Consider the following 25488-nt stretch of genomic DNA (forward strand, 5'->3'; position numbering starts at 1 on the left):
ATGTAACAAAGAGTTTTACGTGGCATGGGGGAATGTTCCGTTCCTATGTGTTTCCCATCATTCCTGTAGAGTTGTAAAAATGAGTTTTAGCACGGAAAGGAAGCGTATCCGTACCCATGCCCGTATAATATATTATCTTCTACGTGTGAACAATGTCCTGGAAGTTTTCACACAGCATATTTTTACATCCTGTTGAATGGATGGTTTACATGGATTGTGTAGTAGAAACAGAAAGCGAATTCTAGGAATATCTGTGTGTAAAGAAGGGAAAATACAAATATCTTCATGGAATTGAATGTAAACGTAAAATGGAAGGCAGATCAAAAATAGCTCCAAACAACAAATGATGTAGCTAGAGAATTATACTTTCAATAAAAGAAACGGGGAGAAAGAAAGCATTGTAGACTCCAAGAATAAACCCTGGGAAGATTTCGGTACTAAACTAGAAGGACAATGTCAACTGACAAGGAAACCTCCTTGGACTAACATAAAGAATCTTAGAAAAGGAAGGAAAAAAAGAAATGAATAGCGTTTTGGGTGGATTACGTGAATTCATACTAGATCATAGGGACTAACTGAACAGATAGAAGAAATATTTTGAGAATATTCTCAGTGTAAATGAAATGTGTTTGGTGAAGTCCTGACAACAGATTTCACTGGGAAGAGGATAATGATTGCAGTGAAATTACGATCGAAGAAATGGCAATGAAATGGAGATAAATAAACAACAAATAAGTAGCAGGAATAGATCAAATTAGATTTGAAAGAGTGAAATATATTATGAGAGCAGGGATGAAATGGTTTCACTATGATTAGCATGAATGTGAGTAACGTAACTTCTGACTGAATGAAAGAAGTAATTGCATGTACCTATAAGCAAGTGAACAGGTAAGATTGCAACAGTTATCGACGTATTTCATTAATAGGTATACCAGGCAAGGAGTTTACGAGCGTTTTGTAAAGGAGCATGCAATCAATGGTGGAGGTTAAGTTGAATGAAAACTAGAGAGGTGACAGATCACAGAGGGGCTGTCAGGTCAGATTTTCAGTATGCATCAAGTAAATAAAAAACGCTACGAGAGGAATAGACAATTATATTTAGGTTTCGTAGATTAAAGAAAGCGTATGACCTGGTAAAACGCGAAAGGATGTTTGTCGTACTGGGGGATTATGAATTACGGTTAGGTTAAAAAGACAATTTAATGCATTTATGATGACAATCGGGCTGTAGTGAGAGTTGATGGCAGAGTGAGTTCCTAGTTGTAAGTAGTTACAGGGGCTGTAATCTTCCACCCTTGTTGTTCATAGTATACAGTGATCATTTACCGAAAAGTGTAGAATGGTAGTTAGGAGGTGGGGGAAGTTATTAATTAGGTGAAAATAGAGTAATTAGTCTACTGTATGCCGGCGACTTGGTCTTAATGGCAGACTGTGTTGAAAGTCTGCATTATAATATATTGGAGCTTGAAATTATGTGCAGCGCGTATGATATGAAAATAAACATTTCCAAGACTTAAGCGTTATCAATACGGATGAAAGGTAGAAATACTGAATGTCGTGTTGAGAATATAAAAGTGGAAAAGGTGGATAGTTTCAAGTAGTTAGGATATATTCTACAGAGAAGGTAGTAGGCTAAGTGAAATTGAATCAAGGCGCAGCGAAGCTAATCCATTGAACTCGCAAGTACGATCAGCAATATTCTGTAAGGAACATGTGAGTTCTAGGGCGAAACTATCTTTACATCGGTCAGTTTTCAGGCCGATTTTGTTGTAGGGGCGTAAAGCTCGATGTTCACAGGATACTTTTTCATAAGTTATAAGCAACATATATGAAAGTAGTGAGAATGATTGCCAATGATTGCCGGTACAAACTGGTGAGAACACTGGCTGGAGGGCATTCGGAATGAGGAGAAAAAGGCTAAGTTAGGAATCAACTCGATGGATGAAGCTTTGCGTATAAACCGGCATCGGTGGTAATGTCATGTGAGTAAGATAGGTTATCTGGAAAATTAAAGGGTTCGGCCATAGTGGGTATGAGATGTAGAAGATCACCAAGGCGACGATCGTTAATAATTAGAGGTGATGAACTAAACCAGGCCACAAAGCTAGATGCAAATAGAGGAGGGACTCTTCGTTGATTCACAGAGGAATGGAGACTGAACGCAGAGAGCTAGCTGCAAATAGAGGAGGGACTCTTCGTTGATCCACAGAGGATTGGAGACTGAACACTGAAATGCATAAGAGTCTAATTAATATGTAAGATGTATGTATGTATGCATGTATGTATTTATGTATGTATGTATGTATGTACGTACGTATGTATGTATGTATGTATGTATGTACGTATGTATGTATGTATTAGTGTATGTATTGAACCCATGACCTTTGTGCCCTAAGAATTTTAAGTATGAAAAGTTACATTTCTGAAAATTTCTTGATATTGCGGGAGTGACACGTGGCAAGGGGGTAGCTACTTTCCGTCCCACGCTCTGGGATACGTGACGTCATCCGCACGTGTCGTACGTGGAAGAATACAGAAGAAAGTTTGAGACTGCTAAGCCATTTTGGTGGGTTATTTCAGAAGAGCGCGTGTGTGTAGCGTGTGTATAGTCGACAGAAAAGTAGTGCCCATCAAATGAGGTCATCTAACCAGTTAAATTAATAAATATAAATTTTAAATGTTCAGGATCACTACTGCTAGTAAGTTAACAAATACATGGTTACATTCAAAACTCTTTTAAATACGGTTCATTTAAGTCAGAAAGATTACGCAAATTTCCTTGGCGGCAAAGGGAAAATGCCTGGAGAGAGGGGGTAATGGCTATAAATATAAAAGGGACGGCATGATGAAACCCCCGCATCGTGTTATTGAATCTTGAGCGAGAGAGTTACGCTGTTCTGTAAATCAAGCGACAAAGTAGAATAAGTCCGACGAACAGATTTTGGCCGATGTGGCTGGGGTCTTGAATCGAAAATGGATTTTGTTTGAGCAAAGGTAGTCTTATAAAAAGAAGGTCCAAGATATTGCAGAAGAAGTATAAAGCTGTAAAATATGCTTGTGTTGTAAAAGTAATTCGTGTGCGGGCAGTAACTACCATCAGTCAAATGCGATCAACGGAGACACGTGTGAAGGGTATTTTTTATGTGTTTTATTTCCAGGAAAATAAACAAATATTATGATGTACAGCCAGAAATGTAAAATGGCTAGATAAAATGAGGGAAGGTCACTGGTGATCCGAAGGATGGAATCCGGCGTCGATTTAAGGTAAGTGCCTTGCCATCTTACCACCTACTATATCTTGTGTAGTGATGTCAAACTTATGTGCAATTGAAATGGGTTTTTATGACGCAGTTGGTCACCCCTATGTTTTTGGCGAATGACAAAATATGACAAAAGGTCATTTGTTTTATTTTCTGCTTGGATAAATTTAAAATATTGTGAGTGCCGTGTGACATGTAAAAGTTATTAGTGAGGGCTTCGAAGTGATATCACATCCAGGGTAGACCGTAAATTTCCGTGAATTTATTGCCTATACTTTTGTGATGTTAATTGAGATAATTTTATCTGACGTAATTTTTTTCTGTTTGAATTTTGACGTAAATAACGTAAGAAATCCATGGTTCCCCATTTTCAATCGAGTGGAAGCGCGCTGTCGGGTTGAGAATATAGAGTGGTGAATTTTGTCACGGAGTGAAACGTTATTCTGTCCATTTAAACTGTGTCCGACTAACAATAAAAAATTAGTAGAATTTTGACAGTCATTTTGTGAAATCCAATTTGGAAATTACGAAATCATTATGCGAAGTGTTCATTATTAATGTATTTGTACGTATTATGCGTCGTGGATTCCAAGTATTTTTATTCCAGTCTTGTTTGTCAGTGAGAGCCGTCCAGTAGAGACGAGAGTTCAGAGTTGTCGTATGAGTTGATATGGGATTTGTGAATCAGGTGATTGGAAGCCTATAAATGTTCCAGGATATGTATGAGCCCGAGGAAAATTTTGTAAAATGTTTGGGATGGAATGTAGAACTAGAGAATCCATGCCGGTATTAATTTGCGACGTGTACAATTAGTGTAGGGCATTTTGAAGTATAGTCTATGTGCATTTTGTTGGTTAGAAATATCGTATTTGTTTAATTATGCCGGCAAAGTTAAAGGTTTCATTCTGAGAGGCCAGTCAGGCAGGACGAACAGATGTCTCATATCACAGTAGAGCGAGGGTCTCGATGCCGTCAGCTGGTAGGAGTTCGCAGCTCGGGTAACGGGATTTGAGTGTGTTAGAATTGAGATCACATTTCCTGGCAGTGGATATCAATAATTACGAAATCTAGTTTAAATTTTCATCCGGAAATAACGCGTGTGTTATTAGACACTGTAAATTTGTTTAATTGAGATTGCAATGTACATTTGAGACCACGAACTTAGAGTATAATGAGTAAGGTTAGCCAATTTCAGGGTTGTCCAAAATATAGAGCGATGGTAATGAGGATTGTTTTGTTTGTGAGGGGCGCACAAAGCTTCACGGAAATTTTACGACAAGATATGACATCGTAATCGGTTTACCTTGTACGGCGTGTTACTTATGGTTTTGTACTTAATTATCAGGGTTATCCAAGTAGTAATAATGGTTAGTATTAAATTAAATTAAAGTGTGATGTCACGAAACAAGATAAATAGTGGAAATAAGTGATGTAAATTTTTTCCAGCTACCGACGATATCCATCCAACATGATTAAAAATGAATTACGTCAAGACATTAAGTAGGGACATGTGAAAGAAACCATTCGTCCGCGGAGATAGAATTTGTTGTTCACTAAGATTTCATTAAATCATTTAAATTTATTTAATTATTAAATTCAGTGGAAACGTATTTTGAAATAACTTTAAATCAAGCGAATAACTTGGAGATGCATTCTGGAAATCTTAGTTTGTTTTCTGGGGAATATGTAAATGTTGACGTAACGATTAAAGGGACATATTCGAAGGTAATGGATTTTACTGCCACAAGGTATTGTGAGCATTGTTGTTGTTGCATTATTTAACTTTGATTGATTGAGCAGTAAATGTGCTGGGGTTAGTAAAGTGGAAACTTTGGTCATCAACCGATGTAACTTAAGTGTGTTTAGCTTTCAGCTTAGAAGCTTGGATGGTCATGGGATCATCAACCTCGGTGACTCGGTGCCACCGTAGAATCATTTTCCTTGTAGTCATCATCCACAATGACTTTAAAGTAACTTAGAAGTTTAGATGTCGGTCCATGACATAGTCGCAAGTCACATCGATTCAATTAAGGGTCCATGCCGTATAACCACTGTGTGGCACACACCGATTGGACTGCCTTAATTATACCCAGAGTCCAGAGTTCGTGTTACGAGGACTGGACCATAAAGAATCACTATTATGGTACATGTAGTCTCACATGGAAGCCGAATCTAAGGATTTCCAGACTTTCTTTTCTTTAATTAATGATTGAGACAATGGTTTCTAGTAAGGATTCCCATCAGGCAGTTATGTCAAAGGCTCACACCAGTGTTCTGACCTTCTGTGCAAAATGATTTGTGGTGTCCAGTGGACACGATTGGATTCTAATCATGCCGATGATAAAATGATTAACTCTTCAGAGACTACTTGAATAAATAGGAATATTTTTTAAACAGACCTTTCATTTGAGTAGATAGATTAGAATTACTGAACCCTACCTTTACCTCAGCAAGTGACGAAGAACCTGATACGACCCAAGAGACAGATCTCATGAACTTTGCTGATAGGTAAGGAAGGTAGGTATCCTTCAATGTGGACCAAAGGGTTCAATATGTATGTATGTATGTATGTATGTATGTATGTATGTATGTATGTATGTATGTATGTATGTATGTATGTATGTACGTACGTATTTTGAGAACTCCATTTCTTGAGAGGCACATGACTCTGGGTTCAGACATTCACGACGGAAAGTTGGAACAGATTAAGTTCTGAAATCAAAGCAGATCTGACTTAGTGCTTAACAACTCCATCCCACTTCGTGTGGTAATAATGGGTAGAGGAAGACATTCTCCTTCACCAGGAGCCTCCGTGGCGTATTCAAAGGTAGCTTTGCTTTGTAATTCATCATTTGGAACTTAATTACTTCTACTGCATGTAGGAAAAGTAAGCCGGTGACTTACGTGACCTGTAGATAAGTGCAGCTAGCCATGGAAATTCACCCAGATCTGCCTCGTTACCACCGAGGATTCGATTTAGCAGAGCGCTGCAGTCAGAGGGTAGCAGTCCAATGTTACGATGTGACGTCAGCGATCCATTCTCTGGAAGAATAAAGAATGGATTCCATATTTGCAACATTCTGTGTGTTCTCTACCAACGGATTTCTCGAATTAATTCCAAATAAATGCTCAGACAGTACGTTTTATCAAATAGGGAGGTGTCAGTTAAGTGCTAGGTAACAAGAATTCCAATATACACTCATACAATACACGCTGCAATACGGCGTATCAATGTTATTCGAACTGAGTAGGCCCACATGTGTCTGATAAATGCATTGACCCTAGACTCTAAATTAAAATGGTGTAAATTGTTACGTCAGTTTTTTTTATTTACAACATTCATCATGGGATGAACGGTGTTCCAAAGGAGAAGGGATCAGCTTTAGAGCCATTTTTTCCGGTCGCCACTTGCAGGTCATAATGATTGATAATTTAACTGATAAGAAATTTTTCTTGGTCGACCGTGCTGTATTTGCTCCTAAATGTAGTAGCACCATTTCCTCGTGAATAAAATTCAAAATAATTGTTTATAGAACTTCCTCAGAACTTTAAATGCATGTGTCATGCTTGACATTAGTAAGGAAAATTACAATCAATCAATCAATCAATCAATACTGATCTACATTTAAGGCAGATTCCCTATCAGTTGCTTTTCCTAGCCCCTTCTTAAATGATTGCAAAGAAACTAGAAATGCTAAGTTACGAGTAATCCAATGTGCAACTCCCCTTATTATAAAATAATATTTGCCCTAAGTTTTTATCTTGAATTCTAGCTTTATCTTCATATTTTGATCTTTCCTACTTTTAAAGACACCACTCAAACTTGTTCGTCTACTAACGTTATTCGACGCCATCTCTCCACTGACAACTCGGAACATACCACTTCTTCGTCTTCTTATTCTTTTCTTCATGGGGCCTCTAAACATTAGTTCCTAATTAGCGTCGACCTCTAAGATCTTTGCTACCATGTTTTCCTTCGTTCCCACCTAGATATACCTGTTCCCTTCACAAAGCTGCAGGTTGTTCTTATTGAGTCTTCTTGGATCTTTTCTCACTCTTCACCTGGCAGTCCTAGAGCGGAGAGTCTGATTCTACCCAGCGTCTCACATTCGAAAAGTATGCGTTCAGCTGATTCCTCTGCTTCATCGCATGTCCTCCATAGATTGTCTCTTTTCTTCAGTATGCTTCTTGTTTGGAACTTCTATCAGTTCCTTTGCAAGCCTGCAACCTGGAGTATTTTTCCAGTTTTCTATTAGTTTCCTTTGTACCTATTTTCCTATGTAGTGTCAGGCTTGTCCATAGGAAATCCCGCATACAGGTTCTGGCCCTACAAAATGTGCTTCTGCCCCTTTCCTGGCCAGTTTATCTGCCTTTTCATTTCATTCTATACTTGCATGCCCTGGCACCCACATTACTTTGACAATGTTGTACTTTGAAAGCTTCAGCAGAAGTGAATGGCAATACCAGACAATTCTGGATATTATCCGGACTACCTCTAGTGCCTTAATGGCCGCTTGGATGTCCATAAAAATGAACATGTTCTTATTCCTATAGTTCATTTTCAGATTTCCTTCAAGACGTGTTGTAATAGCAATCACTTCAGCTTGAAAGACTGTAGTGTGTCTGCCCAGGCTCATTTAGATTGATCTCTCAGGTCTTCCCCCATTGATCCCTCCTCTTGTGCCATCCTCAGTCTTTGAGCCATCAGTCCACCACACTATATCTTCTCTATCAGTATTCCACTTGTTGATATCCCGGTCTTCTTTTTTATTATCTGGGTCTCAAATGGTTTTTCAAAGTTGTACTTTGGTATCATATAATCAAAAGGCATATGTAGAACTTCCTCTGCTATTACTGTGTTAATTTTACAGTGCCCTAGATTGGGTCATTCTGCATTCCAACACTGTGATTGTGCCAATCTATATGAACTCATTCTAGCCTGTCCTTTTATGAAATTGTATAGTGATGGAAGGTCTAGTAAAGTATTCAAGGGTTCTGTCGGCGTAGTTCTCATAGCCCAGTTATGGCTATGCATGCCGTTCTCTGTAGGCTATTTAATCTACTACCGACTTTTCCTTGACTTATTTCCTGTCACCAGATGATTGCAGCATAGGCCATCAACGGTCTAATGATCATTGTGTATATCGACAATACTATTGATGGATTTAGGCCCCATGTCTTTCCGACGGCTCTCTTACATGCATACAGCAAGTTTTGGCCCGGGTTGTGTTCCTTTCTATATGTGGATTCCAGGTTAGCTGTTTATCTAACACTACACCTACGTGCAGTGCCTGTTCTTCAGTGATCTCTTTCCCTCTAATTTTATCCTTCTTGTAAATGGGACCAGAGTTATCTTGTTCGGGTTGACTGATAGTTGTTCTTCCCGACACCTGTTCTCCACAAGGTTAAGTGATCTTTGCATGTGGTCCTGGATAACACTCATCATGTTACCTCGTACCACAATTACTAGGTCATCTGCATATCCTTGTGTATAAAACCCTGTTCGTTGAGCATGGCTATGATTTTGTTCACCTCGAGATTCCACAGCAGAGGAGAAGGAACTCCCTCCTGAGCACAGCCTCGGGTGGTCCTAACCGTCAGCGTTTCTTCAAACAGGGTTGCTTTTATCTTCCTTCGGTCAAACATGGATTTAATCCATTTGACGACGATTTTACTCACCTTGCTTTTTTCCAATGCTTTGATCATAGAGTCGTAGGTTGTATTGCTGAAGGCTCTTTCTATATCTAGAAATGCTGCCAGTGCAATTTCTTTATATTCTAGGCTTTCCTCTAGTTTACAAACTAACTGGTGGAGTGCTGCTTCAGTGAATCTGCCTGGTCTGCATGCAAACTGATTTTCACGTAACGTTGAGTTCAGTTGCACCATTCTTCTGATATATTTATTCAGAATTTCCTCCATTGCTTTCAGCATGAAGGAGGTTAAATGTAATGGTCTGTATGCTTTGGCTTGGGCATAGTTTGCCTTTCCAGGCTTAGGTATGAATACTGCTTTAGCTTCAGACCATGATTTCGGCACGTACCCTAAAGCTCTAGCTCAGAAGAGGTCCGTCAGGGCATTGACGAGTATCTCCCGCCCTTCCTGCAGGAGTATCGGAAGTATCTCATCTGGCCCGGGAGCCTTTATAGAATGAAACGTGTCGATTGCTAATTTTACTTGGTTATGTTTTATTATTCTGTTGGCACAGTTCCAGTCTGCTCTTCGAGCTTTGGTCTCTGTTCAAACTGTTCAACACGCCATAATTATCTCCAGCGTGTCCTTCCCCGCCTGAGTAAGTGACCCATCTGGTTTCTCCAGTGTCCCCACTTGATTTATATGGGTTGTTTTCAGAACATTCTGGGTTCTTGCTATTTCATTGTGTGATTCCACTTTCTCCCAGAACAGTCTCCAAGATTTTATTTTTGCTATCCGTATCTCTAGGTTATACTCAGTAAGTTTCCTATGATATATGTCCCACATACCATTTCTAGATGATATTGTAACATACCACTTAGTCGAACAGCTCGCCTCCTTTCTCCCAAGTCTTCCCAGTCCAAACATTACAACATTTTTATGGCGCTACTCTTTTGTCGAAAATCACCCACAATAAATCAACCTGTTTTTCTAGGATTTTCTTTTGTTCTTGAATCAAGTACTTCTGTTGAGGGACCCATACACTGGAACCATACTCTAGTTGGGGTCATACCAGAGATTTATATCCCCTCTCCTTTACAACATTACAACAACGCCTAAATACCTTCAAAACCATGTGCAGAGTTCTATACCCTTTATCTACAATCCCATTTACGTGATTACCCCAATGAAGATCTTTCCTTATATTAACACCTAGGTACCGTACTTACAATGATCCCCAAAAGGGACTTTCACCCCACCAACGCAGTAATTAAAACTGTGAGGACTTTTCCTATTCTTTTAAATGCACAACCTGACTTTTAACCCCGTTTATCATCGTACCGCTGCCTACTATCCATTTCCCAACATTATCGCGGAGACTTTGCAGTTGCTCACAATCTTGTAACTTATTTAATACTCTAAACAGAAAAACATCATCTTCAAAAAGCGTTATATCTGATCCCACTTCTTTACTCATGCCATTGATATATACATAAGAAAAAGGTAAAAGGTCCAATAATACTGCCCTGGGAATTCCCAACTTAATTATTACAGGGTCAGATAAAGCTTCGCCTACTTTAATTCTCTAAATTCTATTTTCTAGAAATATAGCCACCCATTCACTCACTCTGTTGTCTAGTCCAATTGCACTCCAATAGTCTCCCATGATCTACCCTATCAAATGCCTTAGATAGGTCAATCGCGATACAGTCCATTTGACCTCCTGAATCCAAGATATCTGCTATATCTTGCTGGAATCCTGTAAGCTGAGCTTCAGTGGTATAACCTTCCCTAAACCCGAACTGCCTTCTATCGAACCGCGTATTAACTTCGCAAACATGTCTAGTATAATCAGGAATAATGCTTTCCCAAAGCTTACATGCAATGCATATCAAACCGACTGCCCTATCATTTTGAGCTATATGTCTATGAAACTGGCTGGCCTGTAATTTTCAGCTATATGTCTATCACCCTTTCCTCTATACACAGGGGCTACGATAGCAACTCTCCATTCATTTGGTATAGCTCCTTCATGCAAACAATAATCAAGTAAATACTTCAGATATGGTACTATATCCCAACCCATTGTCTTTAGTATATCCCCCGAAACCTTATCCATTCAGCTGCTTTTCTAGTTTTCAAATTTGTATATTATTGTAAATGTCGTTGTTATCATAGGTAAATTTTAATACTTCTTTAGTATTAGTCACCTCCTCTATCTGGACATTATCCTTGTAACCAACAATCTGTACATACAGCTGACTGAATAGTTCTGCCTTTTGAAGATCCTCGCATAAATACTCCCCTAGTTCATTAATGATTCCTGGAATGTCCTTTTCAAAAGCTGTTTCTGCCTTTTTTTCCATTTTATGCAACATAATGGAATCTTAGTAATATTAACGGTCTTACATCCCGCTGCCTACGTTTTCAGTTTACAAAGACACTTACGTGCAGGAATTTCATCTCGAAGTTCTTTTTTTACGTGCCAGTAAATCTGTCGACACGAGGCTGGAGTATTTGGTCAATTACAAGTATCACTGGACTGAGCCAGGATCGAATCTACCAACTTGGACGCAGAATGTCAGCGCTCTACCGTCTGAACCACTCGGTATTTAAATCATGTATTAAGATATATAAATGTATGCTTGTGGTATGTTTATTATTATTATTATTATTATTATTATTATTATTATTATTATTATTATTTCTACAGTGATATACGATAACGCCAAGTCTACATGTGCTACAGCTGTCGATGTGCTGTGGGAAAGTGACATTTGCTGGATGAATTTGCCTGCTCGTTTCCCCGATCTAAATACTATTGAACGCGTGTGAGAGACGCTTGTGAGACGGTCAATGGAACGTCCAAACTCACCGCGAACTGTCAACCAATTTAAAACATGGCCGAGAGTAATGTGGGCTCTGGTACCGCAAAAATGTTTGATCCATGACTGTCTAGTAGTGTCAACGACTAGGTCTAAACATCAGCAATTCCCACTAAATCAATGATCAATATCGACATAAATATACTGCAGGAAGCCTGTATGTAGCAGAGAAACACTGGATATTTTAATCGTAATAAAATCAATCCGTGCTGCAAGAATTCGTTAGGGTCCTGGCCTGCCAGTACGACTGCTGCCCAGCTGTAATGCCTGTGATCAGTGGAGTTCCACATGATCAGCGTGGTGACATCCTCGGCATGGTTTTATGGTTTAATTAAAGACTAAAAGTGAAGAAGTTTACAGCTTTGGTCGCAAGATCGATACGTCTTCACGAAAAATTCCGCAAGGAAAGACTAAAAAGAAACACCAATGTTCAAAAATAACAGCGTGAATGCTAATTACAGTAAAGAGCCTCCGAGCTTCATTTATTATTCTTCGGGTTCGATTCGTTAAATTTCGAACTCGACGGAAACTGTAACAGCCCGTAATGACTATAGTGACATACATGTTATATCCCCAGAAGCTCGGCAACCACTTATTGAGAGAGGATGCATTTAAGGTATGTTTATAATCTTCAAACTCCGTCTCTGATAACTGATCAATAATCAATACTATTTAAATCATCAGTTTTCCACTATCTTCTGTGTAGACAGACGCTCTACAACACTAGTTATAGTGGAAAAATCACTAAAGTGGCAACACCGAGGGACAATGCAACGCACGTTTAGTCTTTAGATTTGATTACATCTCAATACTGAAGACTATAGACTCCTTTAAATATATTACGGAGAGGAATTATGTACTCGCAGCTAAAAATACATGTAAGACCCATGATGTTCCTACCTCTTGTTCAGAGGCGTTGAGTTCGATTTCTGGATCGCCCTGGACTGAGGGCTTGAACAGGACTCACTCAGGCTCATGAGACGAACTGAGAACGTACCTGTGTGCCATGAGATGCAGCTGATATGGCCAACCTATGCGACTGAGGATATTGGTACGCTGACCCAAGTGGAAATGCAATATCTGCAGGCTATCTGGTTTGGCAGCAGTGGTCTTGGTAGACCAACTCCCTTAAAGGGCTGTATGTGCCACAGGTTTGTTTGTTCTAGCTAGTGTTTTACAACTTCAGAATGAATCCTGTTGTACTAATTGCTGTCTGCATTACCTCCTTGGGGACTACCTAGCCGAGGTGGAAAAGTAGTGCTTGGTTCACCGGAAGGACGTGGGATTCGCTCAGGAAGTCCAAAAATTTAGAAACGAGGTCCCCACTTATGGAGAGGGGTATGGCCCTGAGGTTCACTACCAGGTTAATTCCTGGGGGCCAAAGGAGGCCGGACATGGAGCTAACAACTTTATCCCACTTATATTTATTAATTTATTAATTTATATATTTATTTGGCTATTTATAAATTGGCGCCCTCTCTTGCACTTAATAATATTGAACAAATGTAAATGTCATAGTAATTTGCGCCGAGGATACGGGTATTACCTCCGTAATTATTTTGCACACTCATGAGCACGAACAAGAACTAATGGCAGTTTAACATCACAGTAACATGTAAAGGTTTCCTTTTCGGTGACTTTAGGATGTTAGAATAGAACATTTCTTTATTACCCACCCTTGTTTACACCTTCGGCTTACAGGCAATAAAGACAAAGTGAATCAAAAAACACAAAAACACAAAGGCAAACATACAATATCTACTATAACTCTCTTAAGAACTACCTACCTCACTAAATCTAGTACGCTGCTCCTAACAAAGGCGGATATCCTGACCTCATGCTAGGGCACCCACTACATAAACAAACAAAATCTATTCTATCTCTCAACAAAAGGAAGAAAAGAAAAAAAGAAAAAACTACTTACTACTTCACTAAATCTACTGAGGTGCTTCTAACATGGGAGGAATCCTAACCACATGTTAGGGCACCCCATACATCAACTCTAACCTGCTATTTTACTACCTACAACTACTTAACAGAAAAACTGGCCGGTCTAGTATCTCCCTGGTAAGGAAGCATTCCGCCCAACACTCGATACTACTCCAGCCACTCCCCGTGGGTCAGATGTCATCCCCACCTACATGACTTTAGGATGTGTGAGTTAATTAAGGCACAGACTCGCATTTAACAATGGAAACCCATCTTCAGGTCAGTCGTTAACGATTGTTTCTGTGTTACATATCTTTCTCTCATAACAGGTAGCCAAACGGCAAAGTGTGGTAGTAGCATTTGATAAAGTAATATTAGGTACTTTTTAAGTTCTAAAATAATTTAGTAGAGGCGCGCGGCTGTGAGCTTGCATCCGGGAGATAGTAGGTTCGAATCCCACTATCGGCAGCCCTGAAAATGGTTTTCCGTGGTTTCCCATTTTCACACCAGGCAAATGCTGGGGCTGTACCTTAATTAAGGCCACGGCCGCTTCCTTCCAACTCCTAGGCCTTTCCTATCACATCGTCGCCATAAGACCTATCTGTGTCGGTGCGACGTAAAGCCCCTAGCAAAAAAAAAATAATAATTTAGATGTTATTGTGATAGTGAAAATGATTCCTAATATGAGCTACTGAAACTTTCAACGTGGTAACAGTAATGTTAGATATTAAATCGAAATAAATTATGTGTCCGCCTCTGTGGTGTAGTGGTTAGTGTGATTAGCTGCCACCCCCGGAGGCCGGGGTTCGATTCCCGGCTCTGCCACGAAATTTGAAAAGTGGTACGAGGGATGGAACCGGGTCCACTCAGCCTCGGGAGGTCAACTGAGTAAAGGTGGGTTCGATTCCCACCTCAGCCATCCTGAAAGTGGTTTTCCGTAGTTTCCCACTTCTCCTCCAAGCAAATGACGGGGTGGTACCGTACCTAACTTAAGGCCACGGCCGCTTCATTTCCTCTTCAGTTTCTATTCCTTCCAATCTTCCCATACCCCGCAAGGCCCCTGTTCGGCATAGCAGGTGATGCCTCCTGGGCGAGGTACTGCTTCTCCTCCCCAGTTGTATTCCCCGACCCAGCGCCTGAAACTCCAGAACACTGCCCTTGAGGTGGTAAAGGTGGGATCCCTCGCTGAGTCCGAGGGAAAAATCAACCCTGGAGGGTAAACAGATTAAGAAAGAAGAATAAATTATGTACATCTTGAAAGTATCTACCGAGAATTTCGGAACTAGGGGAATTACGCGACCCCTAGCGACAATCACTAGCCTCCTCACCTCCATGGAACCCAGGTAGGTGTAAACTGGTCCACCATTCATCTAGAGAGCTCATTAGGGAGCAATATATTCATAGCCATCCCCGTTTAGGACTCCGAGATTGGTGATAGCGAATCAAAACCTGGATTCAGGAAGTTCGTTGAGTACTGTAGGCTTGTTGAAGCTCGCACTTGCTTCTTGAGTCTGTTATAAACATTTTGATTGCTATATATCGTCATATAACTCATTTGTCCTTTTATAATGTGCACTACCGGGCGAGTTGGCTGTGCGGTTAGGGGGCGCGCAGCTGTGGGCTTGCATCCGGGAGATAGTGGGTTCGAACCCCACTGTCGGCAGCCCCGAAAATGGTTTTCCGTGGTTTCCCATTTTCACACCTGGCAAATGCTGGGGCTGTACTTTAATTAAGGCCATGGCCGCTTCCTTCCCACTCCTAGACCTTTCCTGTCCCATCGTCGCTATAAGCCTTATCTGTGTCGGTGCGACGTAAAGCAACTAGCAATATAATACGCACAGCTAGTGTATTAATTTAATTTTCCCGACGCTTCATCTTAATTTCCTTCTTTCCAAACGATCTGAACTTGTGCATGGACTCTGGTATTTATGTTTTGTGTAGCCTAGTGATATCTATCAACAGGTAGTGAAAATAAGAAGAAAAGGCGGACAGTTTTTAAGCATGGGATCATATAAGACAATCTAAATATTATTGATATTATTAGTAAATAACTGTAGAGTCTCTTTACAGAATAAACACTTTGGCTACCTATACGTACCGGTAGTTAAAAATAGGCAATGACGCTTTACGGTGCAATTAGCACATGGACATTCCAAACACGCAGCTGTGTGCGAGTTCTTGTGTGGCTAAGTCCGAGTAAATTTACGATACTTTTCAGAGATTAAAAGTTGTTAATGTACAGAAAGTCACAAATTTCAGACAGCAGTCGGGCTGAGTAGCTCAGACTTTAGAGCGCTGTCCTTCTGGGGTAAAATTTGACATTTTCGATCACAGCTCAGTCCGGTGTTATCTGAAGGTGTTCAAATACATCAGCCTCGTATCCTTAGATTTACTGGCACATGAAGGAATTCCTGTGGGACGAAATTACGGCACCTCGACGCCTTCGAACACTGTAAAAGTAAGTAGCGGGACGTTAAACTACTAGTAGTAAAGAGGCCACTTAACCGAAGTGGTAAATGCAACTTGGTTCATCCTGAAGGAGTTGGCTTCGATACTCCGTCAGGAAGTCAAGAAATTTAAAATTATATCCTCAACTTCTGGAGAGGTACGTGGTCCCGGGGTTCGCTCATCCCACGCCAGAAGTGAGCATCAGGTTAATTTCTGTGGTTAAAGATGACCGAGCATCCTGCTGACCACACCCTCGAGCCACTACCAGTGAACGTTATCAAGGGATCTCTATAACTAGCGCGGAGATGGTTTTCAATTATTATTATTATTATTATTATTATTATTATTATTATTATTATTATTATTATTATTATTATTATTATTATTATTATTAATATTATTTTAAACATACCAATTCAGATTTTATATATCTTAGTAATAATTCATTGTTTAACTTTATTCCTGTCGTTGGCATTACCTTACCAATTGACATTTGGTAAACTGAGATCATCCGCTAAAATCACGTTCCTTTTCTTACCGTTTCCCACGTAGCTGATTATCTTATCAAAAAATTCTGAATCATCGTCTGCGCTACCCTTTCCCAGTCTGTACACTCCAAAGACATCAAGTTGCCTATTATCTTTAGAGATGAGTCTTACACTTAAAATTTCAAGTTTGCCATCTTTAACTTTTTCGTAGCTTAGCCTACAAATTCTTCTTTCACCGCAATGAATACTCCCTCTCCTACTATTCCTATCCTATAGATACACACTCCTGTTCCGTGAGAAAATTTATGCATCCATTTTATAATTTTTCAGCCATGCTTCAGCTCGGATTACAATATCCGGTAATTATATCTCAAATTAAATTATATTCCTTTCTTTACAGTACTTCTACAGTTCAACACTAACATTTTTAAGTCTTCCCTACTTGACTTCCATATCTCTGTACCCTTATTATCGTTCCCTTGACCACACCGTTTCCCTAATTGAACTTCCCCATATCCCTTCTAAACACATTTCCTAACTTCTGCCTACCACTGCGGTATAAGTGAAGGCCATATCAGCGCAGATCCCTATCTCCCACCCACCCATTAGGATCTAGAAATCTCACTCCCAGTTTCCCACATACCCATTCCATAGTCTCATTTAAATCCCCAATCACCTTCCAGTCAGTATCCCTCCTACACAGTATTCCACTGATAACAATCTCAGCTTCCTTAAACCACACCCGTGGTGAATTTACCATGTCCCACACATCCCCAAATATGCTGGTAGTAATACCTGCTTGTCTTCAGTTGTTAGTACCAACGTGAAACACTACCACCTTCTCTTTCCCTCCTCCTTCTCTTCTACTTTCCTCAACATCTGCCTTAACCTAATTCCTGGATAACACTTTACCCTGGTACCCTTTCCTCCACACACATTCTTCTGACATGTCTAACCATGGAATCCTCCATGACCAGAGCTTCAACCCTACCCACGTCATTTGATCCCCTCCCCTCCTGGTCAGTCCTATCTTTCCTGACAGCTGCAGAAGCTACTTCCTCCTCCCTTTTCTCCATCCCATGACCCTCTTCCATCTGTCTTTTCCTATCCACTTCTCCACATTTCCCTTTCCTACCTATTCCCTTCCTCCTAATTCCACACTTCTCAGCAGTAGTTCCCTGTTCCTCATCTTCCCTCGGTTGTTCTACCACCAGTGACTCGTACCGATTTCTCACAGTCACCTGTCCTGAATTCTGATCCTGAATGGAGCCCTTAGCCTGTAATCTACTTCTTAAAACGTTAGACCACCTGTCTTCCACAATTCTCCCTTTCCTTCCCATCCCTGTTTTACACCTACTGTACCCTGTACACTGTTTGAGGGAGGCCTACTTTCCTTCCTGTCCTCTGAGAGATTCTTAATTATTTCCCTCAAACTCTCCAACTCCTCCGTCATGCTCGTTAATGCCTGGCCACACCCACTGTTCCTACACGTGCAGTCCTTCCCCATTCTTTACTGAATAATGAAAGGTAAAGGAAAAATAATATAAGTTATTCTGTGCAAAATAAAAATGAAAGGAAGTAAATATTGCCTAGGATAGTTCACAAAGGTCACACGACAAAAAGATAATTAATATAGGCTACTACTACACTACACTATACTACTACTTAATTGTACGATATTTTTATTCCTACAACACCCTAACAGAATGAGAATTGTTGTTAATTACTGGAAACAGAGAATAACACACAAGAATTACACAATTCTAAACTAAAGTTAAGTCTACCCTAATTACTACAACAGAATTCTAGTAAGACAGTTACTACAGATATCACTGATCTATACTACACAAATATTTCATGGTAATAGAATAAACACACTATTTTCTAATAAGATACTATAATACACTACAATAATTTTAAACTACATTCAGACTACGTTCAGATACTGCAATACACTACAATAATTTTAAACTACGTTCAGACGTATTATAATTACAACAAGTTATTACTAAGCACAAACAGAGAAGGAAATTACAATTAAAGTTTGAAATTCGCAAGTCTACTCAAAATAATAGAATAAACATTCAAATTTCTAATATGTTACCACAGTACACTATAATTTTAAACTACGTTCAGGCGTATCCTAATTACAATAGGTTATTACTTAGCACAAATTGAAATGAAAATTCGAATTAGGCCTAAAGTTAGATATTCGTAAGAACTGCCGGTACTCCAGGATTACCAACAAGGTTAAACACGTAGACAGATTAATATTAGTGTTAATTTATCCTACTATACTGTAATAGAAATGAAACCTGCCGTTTTCACAAAAGTGCACACGAATATAACAGGTGAGATACTATCTAATATACCGAATCTACACTACAATTCTCAACTGAAATGTGGTTATGTGATTATGTGGTAATGCGATTGCCTTTTGTATTCTTAATGTAACGCATCAAAATATCTGAAACACTGTAATTCCCAAAGGTAGTGAGTAGGCCTACCCTGTATGAATCAGTGACAGTGACTCTCACAACATTGATTGAAAAGGACAAGGAGGAGAAAGCCTTCAGCATGAGTGTAGGAGAAGCATGTTTGCTTACGGAAGGTCAGTGAGGTCGAGGAGAAGAAGGATTATACGAAGGCTGCAAAGTTAGAACTGCGGTATTAAGCAGTCTTTGAAAGTCTGAGTCTATGTAGTGACCAAGAGACTTTTTATCTCTAACATGTACTGGAGATTTCCTACCGAATGGTAGAGAGAGAGCAACTCTTTGACAACAAGCTACTAAAATCGATCCAGGGACCGAGTGTCTTCCGGAATAAGGGGACCCTCTTTCCGAAGTGCGATCGGCCTCCTAGGATGGTAGAAGAGCGGGTATAGGGCAGGACACTCCCTTGTCCTTGGAACAGGAATCAGGTCCTAAAGGCAAATGAACAAGAATGGTTAACGACATAGGATGGAGAAGGCCAGAGGTGAACCACTCCATTGAAGATACACTGGATATCCCTTGTTTCGCAGCAGTGATGGTGGGCTTTGGAACTAAATGTAATTCCGGTGGTAAAATAATCTCCAGTTCGCGTATCCGGTTGGGGTCAGGGAAAAGCGTGAAAGAAGTAAAAGAATGATATATATCCGAATAAGCAATAAAACTGGACCAAATTTAGCTGAAGACCCGTTTGGATTTAGATGGAACAGAGGCACAAGAGAAGCTATATTTATGTTCCGATGGGCTATGGACAAAATTTTGGACATAAGAATACAATCGTTTATTGCATCTGTGGATATAGAAAAGCTTTCGACAGTGTGAACTGGAATATATTAATGAAGATTATGGCTAGTGTTGGTCTCGAGTTCAGAGACAGACGAATAGTATATGAACTGTATAAAAACCGAAGAAACTTCATAAAAGTAAATGGTGAAGTACAAGGGGCTGTTCAACCTGTATATTGAAAAAGTCATCGAGGAATGCGGAGAAGATGTGGACGGGAAAAAAGTCACTGGAGTGGAAGTCAAAATAATATTTGCTGGTGACATAGCCGTCATTGCAGAGAACGGAGAGAAACAACGTAAAGCATTAGCAAGGATGAACAAGATCTTGAGAGATAGATAGCAAAAGTTCAGTCGATATAAAGAGCAGAATTGCACAGGAAAAAGTAACCTATTATAAGAAAAGTGTGCTGCATAAACCAAGGAATCTATATATGGGGACTAAAAGAAATGTATTAAATGTTATATCTGGAGTGTGGCCTTATATGGCTCGGAAAGGTGGACTATTGGTCAATGTGATAAAAGACGTCTGGAGATATTTGAGATGTGGTGCTGGAGGAGGGTGGAAAATGTCTCGTGGACAGCAAAACTCACAAATGAAAAAGTTCTCAGAAGAATAGGTGAACAAATCTCTACTACCAACAATAAGGAAAAGAAGAGACCAACTATTTGGCCATCTCTACAGGCACAATCGTTTTATAGTCATTGTAATGGAAGGAATGAATCACTGGACCGCAATATCTGGAAAGGTCAGAGAAAATCTGGGGGCAGGCACATAAGAAGAAATGAAGAGAGTGAGAGAGAAATGAGGGGAGTGAAATAGAAGAATTGCTGCCAACCAATCTTCGGCTTAAAAATTAATAATAATCATAAAAAGAAGTCATGCTTTTCAGTGTGTAAGCAACCAAGCAAGTTTATAGTCATACCTGACATCTGATATCGTGATTATATCTACGATACATCCTGCTTTTCGTAGAATCCGAACCACTAGGACGTGATTCTCAATGTCAACTTGTATACATACTGTAGCTTTAATATGAGAGACACATTTCAAGACAGGGGCCGATGGCAAAGATATTAGGTACCTCTAAACAACAATCATAATCTTCATCACACCTCAAGGCATGAGACCTGTTCCATGGCTAAATGATTAGCGTGCTGACCTACGGTCAAAGGAGTCCCTGGTCCGATTCCCAGCCGGGATAGAGATTTAACCTCAATCGGTTAATTCCTCTGGATTGCGGACAGTTGCAATATATAACTGAATAAATAAATTAATAAATTAATAAAATTTTTAAAATAATAATAATAATAAAATCGAAATGTCCGTAGTATGGGCGCCAGAGTTCAAAAGAATGAATCCCTTAAATTTTTATAAAGCATGATAATTCTCTCTTCCAGGGCGTGTACATAAATCTGCGTACTGATACATCTGCTTCAGGCCTTAGACTAACCATCTGAAAACGACTAAATAGGTAGGAACTGCACCTAGGTTCATCAATAACTCCACTGATTCTGATATAACTAACTATATTCTGAACAATATTCGTGCATGAGCACCTCATCAACACACCAAAATATACATAAAATACACTCACAAAATACTGCTGGAAGACTCCATATTTACAACAAAAACAACAACAAAAACAGTGGTAAACCAAAAGCAAGGACCAAGCTACTATTTGTAGTCAGTCCGATGAACATTAATGGGGTATTAATAATTACAAAGCATATATATGGATATGGATAAATTTTCACTGTCTCAACACAAATTGCATATACTCATAATTAGCACTTTTTGTACCACGCAGATACTGTACTCTTATAATACAATACTGTGTTCACTGATTCTAACACTTGGTTTTAAGACACATTCAGTCGAGCAACACACGCTTGTTGCTCCAGAACATACATTATGGGAAGTCTGAGATACAGTACCCCAACATATAAGACAACAAGCTGCCACAAGCAATATAATACCGAGTGCTTAAGCACCCCACAGTTTGTAGGTTAGTACCACACATCACATTCCACAAAATTTCACGTCTACAACGTTCCACGAAAGTTACATCTCCACCTTTTTTAAGTCAAGTCTTCTCCGCCGTTTTATAACATGCCTGAATAGACCTCAGCTTCCCCCTTTTCTCACATGGTACGTCTAGATTGGTCCTGGTCATCCAGTCGCGAGTGGAAGATTCTCTGCCATACCAGGACCACGTCTCGAACCTCTTTCGCATCCCAAGACAATAACAACAAGGCCCGACCCGGCCGGGAATCGAACCCGGCACACCTGTGACCAAAGGCCAGCACGCCAACCATTTAGCCATGGAGCCGGACACAGTTAGAGTTAACAGATGTTATCTAGCTGTACTTCTAGAGCGTCCGTGGCTCAGTGGCACCACGCTAGCCTCCTACCGCTTGCTCCATGGTTCGAATCCCGGTCACTCCATGTGAGATGTATGCTTGACAAAGCGGAGGTGGGACAGGTTATCTTCGGGTACTCCGGTTTTCCCTGTCATCTTTCATTCCAGCAACACACTCCAATAGCATTTCATTTCACCTGTCAGTCATTAATAATTTCCCCAGCGAGTGCAACAGGTTTCGGCAGCCGGCACAATTCCTAAACCGGTCGATTTACTGGAAACAGGCTGTGGATTTTCATCTAGCTGTACTTCTTCCTAAAACACCATCACACCCACTGTGGGGGAACTAGGATGTCTTGATCATCAAACTCGAGTATATATTCTATTTGAAAGTTAGACTGGCTTGGTTTTAGTAGTTCTTCCTCCTATCGGACTGAGTGGCTCTGACTGTTGTGGCGCTGAATGCTGACCCTCACTTGGCTGGTTCGATCCTGGCTCATTCCGGTGGTATTTGAAGGTGCTCAAATACGTCAGCCTCGTGTCGGTAGATTTACTGGCACGTAAAATACTCCTGCGGGAGGAAGTACCGACACCTCGGCGTCTCCGAAAACTGTAAAAAAGTAATTAGTGTGACATAAAAGGAAATAAATAAAATTACTAGTCCTTCCGCTCCCATGAATGACTGATTCGTGTGCTTTAACGAATCCACACCGCGAACGATATTAACGAGCGTGCATTCAACCTATTTTTTAAATTATTTTACAATCTGCTTTACGTCGCACAGACACAGACAGGTCTTACGGCGCCGAAGAGATAGGAAATGGCTAGTAGCGGGAAGGAAGCGACTATGGTTTTAATTAAGGTAAAACCCCAGCATTTGCCTGGCGTGAAAATGGGAAACCACTGAAAACCATCTTCAGATCTGCAGACAGTGGGGTTCGAACCTACTATCTGCAGAATGCAAGGTGATAGCTACGTGACCAAAACCGCACAGCCACCTGCTCGGTGAACCTGTTTAAAATCTGAGAAACGTGGTTCAACGAATAGAGTTCATCATATATCTTACTGTACCATTCTATTCATTCGTTAATAAGCAATATTTAACGCAGAAGTAATATTGCGCAACATGACGCCAAGTGTGAGGGCGTGAGGCCATATAGAACGCGGAAACTCAGGAGGTGATTCTCTAGGCTGGGTGCGGTTATGCACAAGTGAGACAGAATATATGTAGGAGGGAGAAAGAGAGATAAGAGTTTGTTTTGGGAAGCACCATACCACCCTAACAATATTTTTAAGCGGGAGCAGTCAGGTTCACCACATCACGGGAATTGAGTGATATCTCCTCCATCTGAGGGTTTTCCGGAATAACAAAAAGATGAGAATTATCCCTAGAATTTTGTGAAACCAATGATAAGTTTAATGCTGTTAACAAATAATGAGATTAATAACTACCTAATAATCCGACCACCGTGGGAAACTGTTTAGTAGCTGCATACCAAACTCAAGAGGGTTTCGAGGGAGTTCCCCTGGCGTCGCTTGGCTTTTTGCTCCTATAAGAGCTGAGAGATGTGGAGGGAGGTGGTTCATTCGACGATAAGATTGCTGCTAGTGCGTGTTAGCGTCTGTCTGTATTTGCGCAAGAAACCTTTGTTTAGGACAAAGACTGTGATTACTGAGTGCAGTTGCGCTAACTTTGATTCAGTGGATCGGTGATCTAAAAACTTTCCGGTAGTTATTCAAGTGTACTATGGTATTTAGACGCTTTGCAGTGAGGTCACGAGTGCATAATTAATCGACGGTAATCAATGCCGCATCTATAGACTACATTATGAAGCGGTAAAGGTGAACCTTGCGAAGTGCAGAAGAAGTTCTAATGATAAACTAAAGCAATCGGTGCTATTCCTGCTACACTTACGAGACTGGATCAGTTGAGCATGAAATAATAATTGCCTCGAATGATTCAGTTGCTGATTTCAGATAGTAGATGTGTTTGAGTCATCAGTCCATAGACTGGTTTGATGCAGCTCTCCACGCCACCCTATCCTGTGCTAACCTTTTCATTTCTACGTAACTATTGCATCCTACATCTGCTCTAATCTGCTTGTCATATTCATACCTTGGTCTACCCCTACCATTCTTACCACCTACACTTCCTTCAAAAACCAACTGAACAAGTCCTGGGTGTCTTAAGATGTGTCCTATCATTCTATCTCTTCTTCTCGTCAAATTTAGCCAAATCGATCTCCTCTCACCAATTCGAATCAGTATCTCTTCATTCGTGATTCGATCTATCCATCTCACCTTCAGCATTCTTCTGTAACACCACATTTCAAAAGCTTCTATTCTCTTTCTTTCTGAGCTAGGTATCGTCCATGTTTCACTTCCATACAATGCCACGCTCCACACGAAAGTCTTCAAAAACATCTTTCTAATTCCGATACCAATGTTTGAAGTGAGCAAATTTCTTTTCTTAAGAAATCTCTTCCTTGCTTGTGCTACTCTGCATTTTATGTCCTCCTTACTTCTGCCATCGTTAGTTATTTTACTACCCAAGTAACAATATTCCTTTAAGACTTCATTTCCTGATCTAATATTTTCTACATCACCTGCCTTCGTTCGACTGCGCTCCATTACTTTTGTTTTGGACTTATTTATTTTCATCTTGTACTCCTTACCCAAGACTTCATCCATACCATTCAGCAACTTCTCGAGATCTTCTGCAGTCTCAGATAAAATAACAATATCATCGGCAAATCTCAAGGTTTTGATTTCCTCTCCTTGGACTGTGATTCCCTTTCCAAATTTCTCTTTGATTTCCTTTACTGCCTGTTCTATGTAAACATTGGAAAGGAGAGGGGACAAACTGCAACCTTGCCTCACTCCTTTCTGGATTGCTGCTTCTTTTTCAAAGCCCTCGATTCTTATCACTGCAGACTGATTTTTATACAGATTGTAGATAATTCTTCGTTCTCGGTATCTGATCCCTATCATCTTCAGAATCATAAATAGCTTGGTCCAATCAACATTATCGAACATTTCTAGATCTACGAAAGCCACGTACGTGGGCTTGTCCTTCTTGATTCGATCCTCTAAGATCAGACGTAAAGTCAGGATTGCTTCACGTGTTCCTACATTTCTTCTGAAGCCAAATTGATCTTCTCCCAACTCAGCTTCAACTTGTTTTTCCATTCTTCTGAAAATAATGCGTGTTAA

The 25488-nt window shown here is 40.1% G+C and overlaps 1 protein-coding gene across 2 annotated transcripts in view; it reads right to left on the minus strand.

The window, feature by feature from the left end:
• Nucleotides 1–25488, minus strand: part of LOC136862862 (melanization protease 1) — a 169901-nt gene that overhangs the window by 128802 nt on the left and 15611 nt on the right. For both annotated transcript variants that reach the window (XM_067139127.2, XM_067139126.2), the window contains exon 2: nucleotides 6165–6302. In XM_067139127.2, the coding sequence (XP_066995228.2) occupies nucleotides 6165–6302 (138 nt within the window). The remainder of the gene's footprint in view (nucleotides 1–6164; nucleotides 6303–25488) is intronic.

The sequence above is a fragment of the Anabrus simplex genome, chromosome 2 (genome assembly GCF_040414725.1).
Source record: "Anabrus simplex isolate iqAnaSimp1 chromosome 2, ASM4041472v1, whole genome shotgun sequence".
NCBI lineage: Eukaryota > Metazoa > Arthropoda > Insecta > Orthoptera > Tettigoniidae > Anabrus > Anabrus simplex.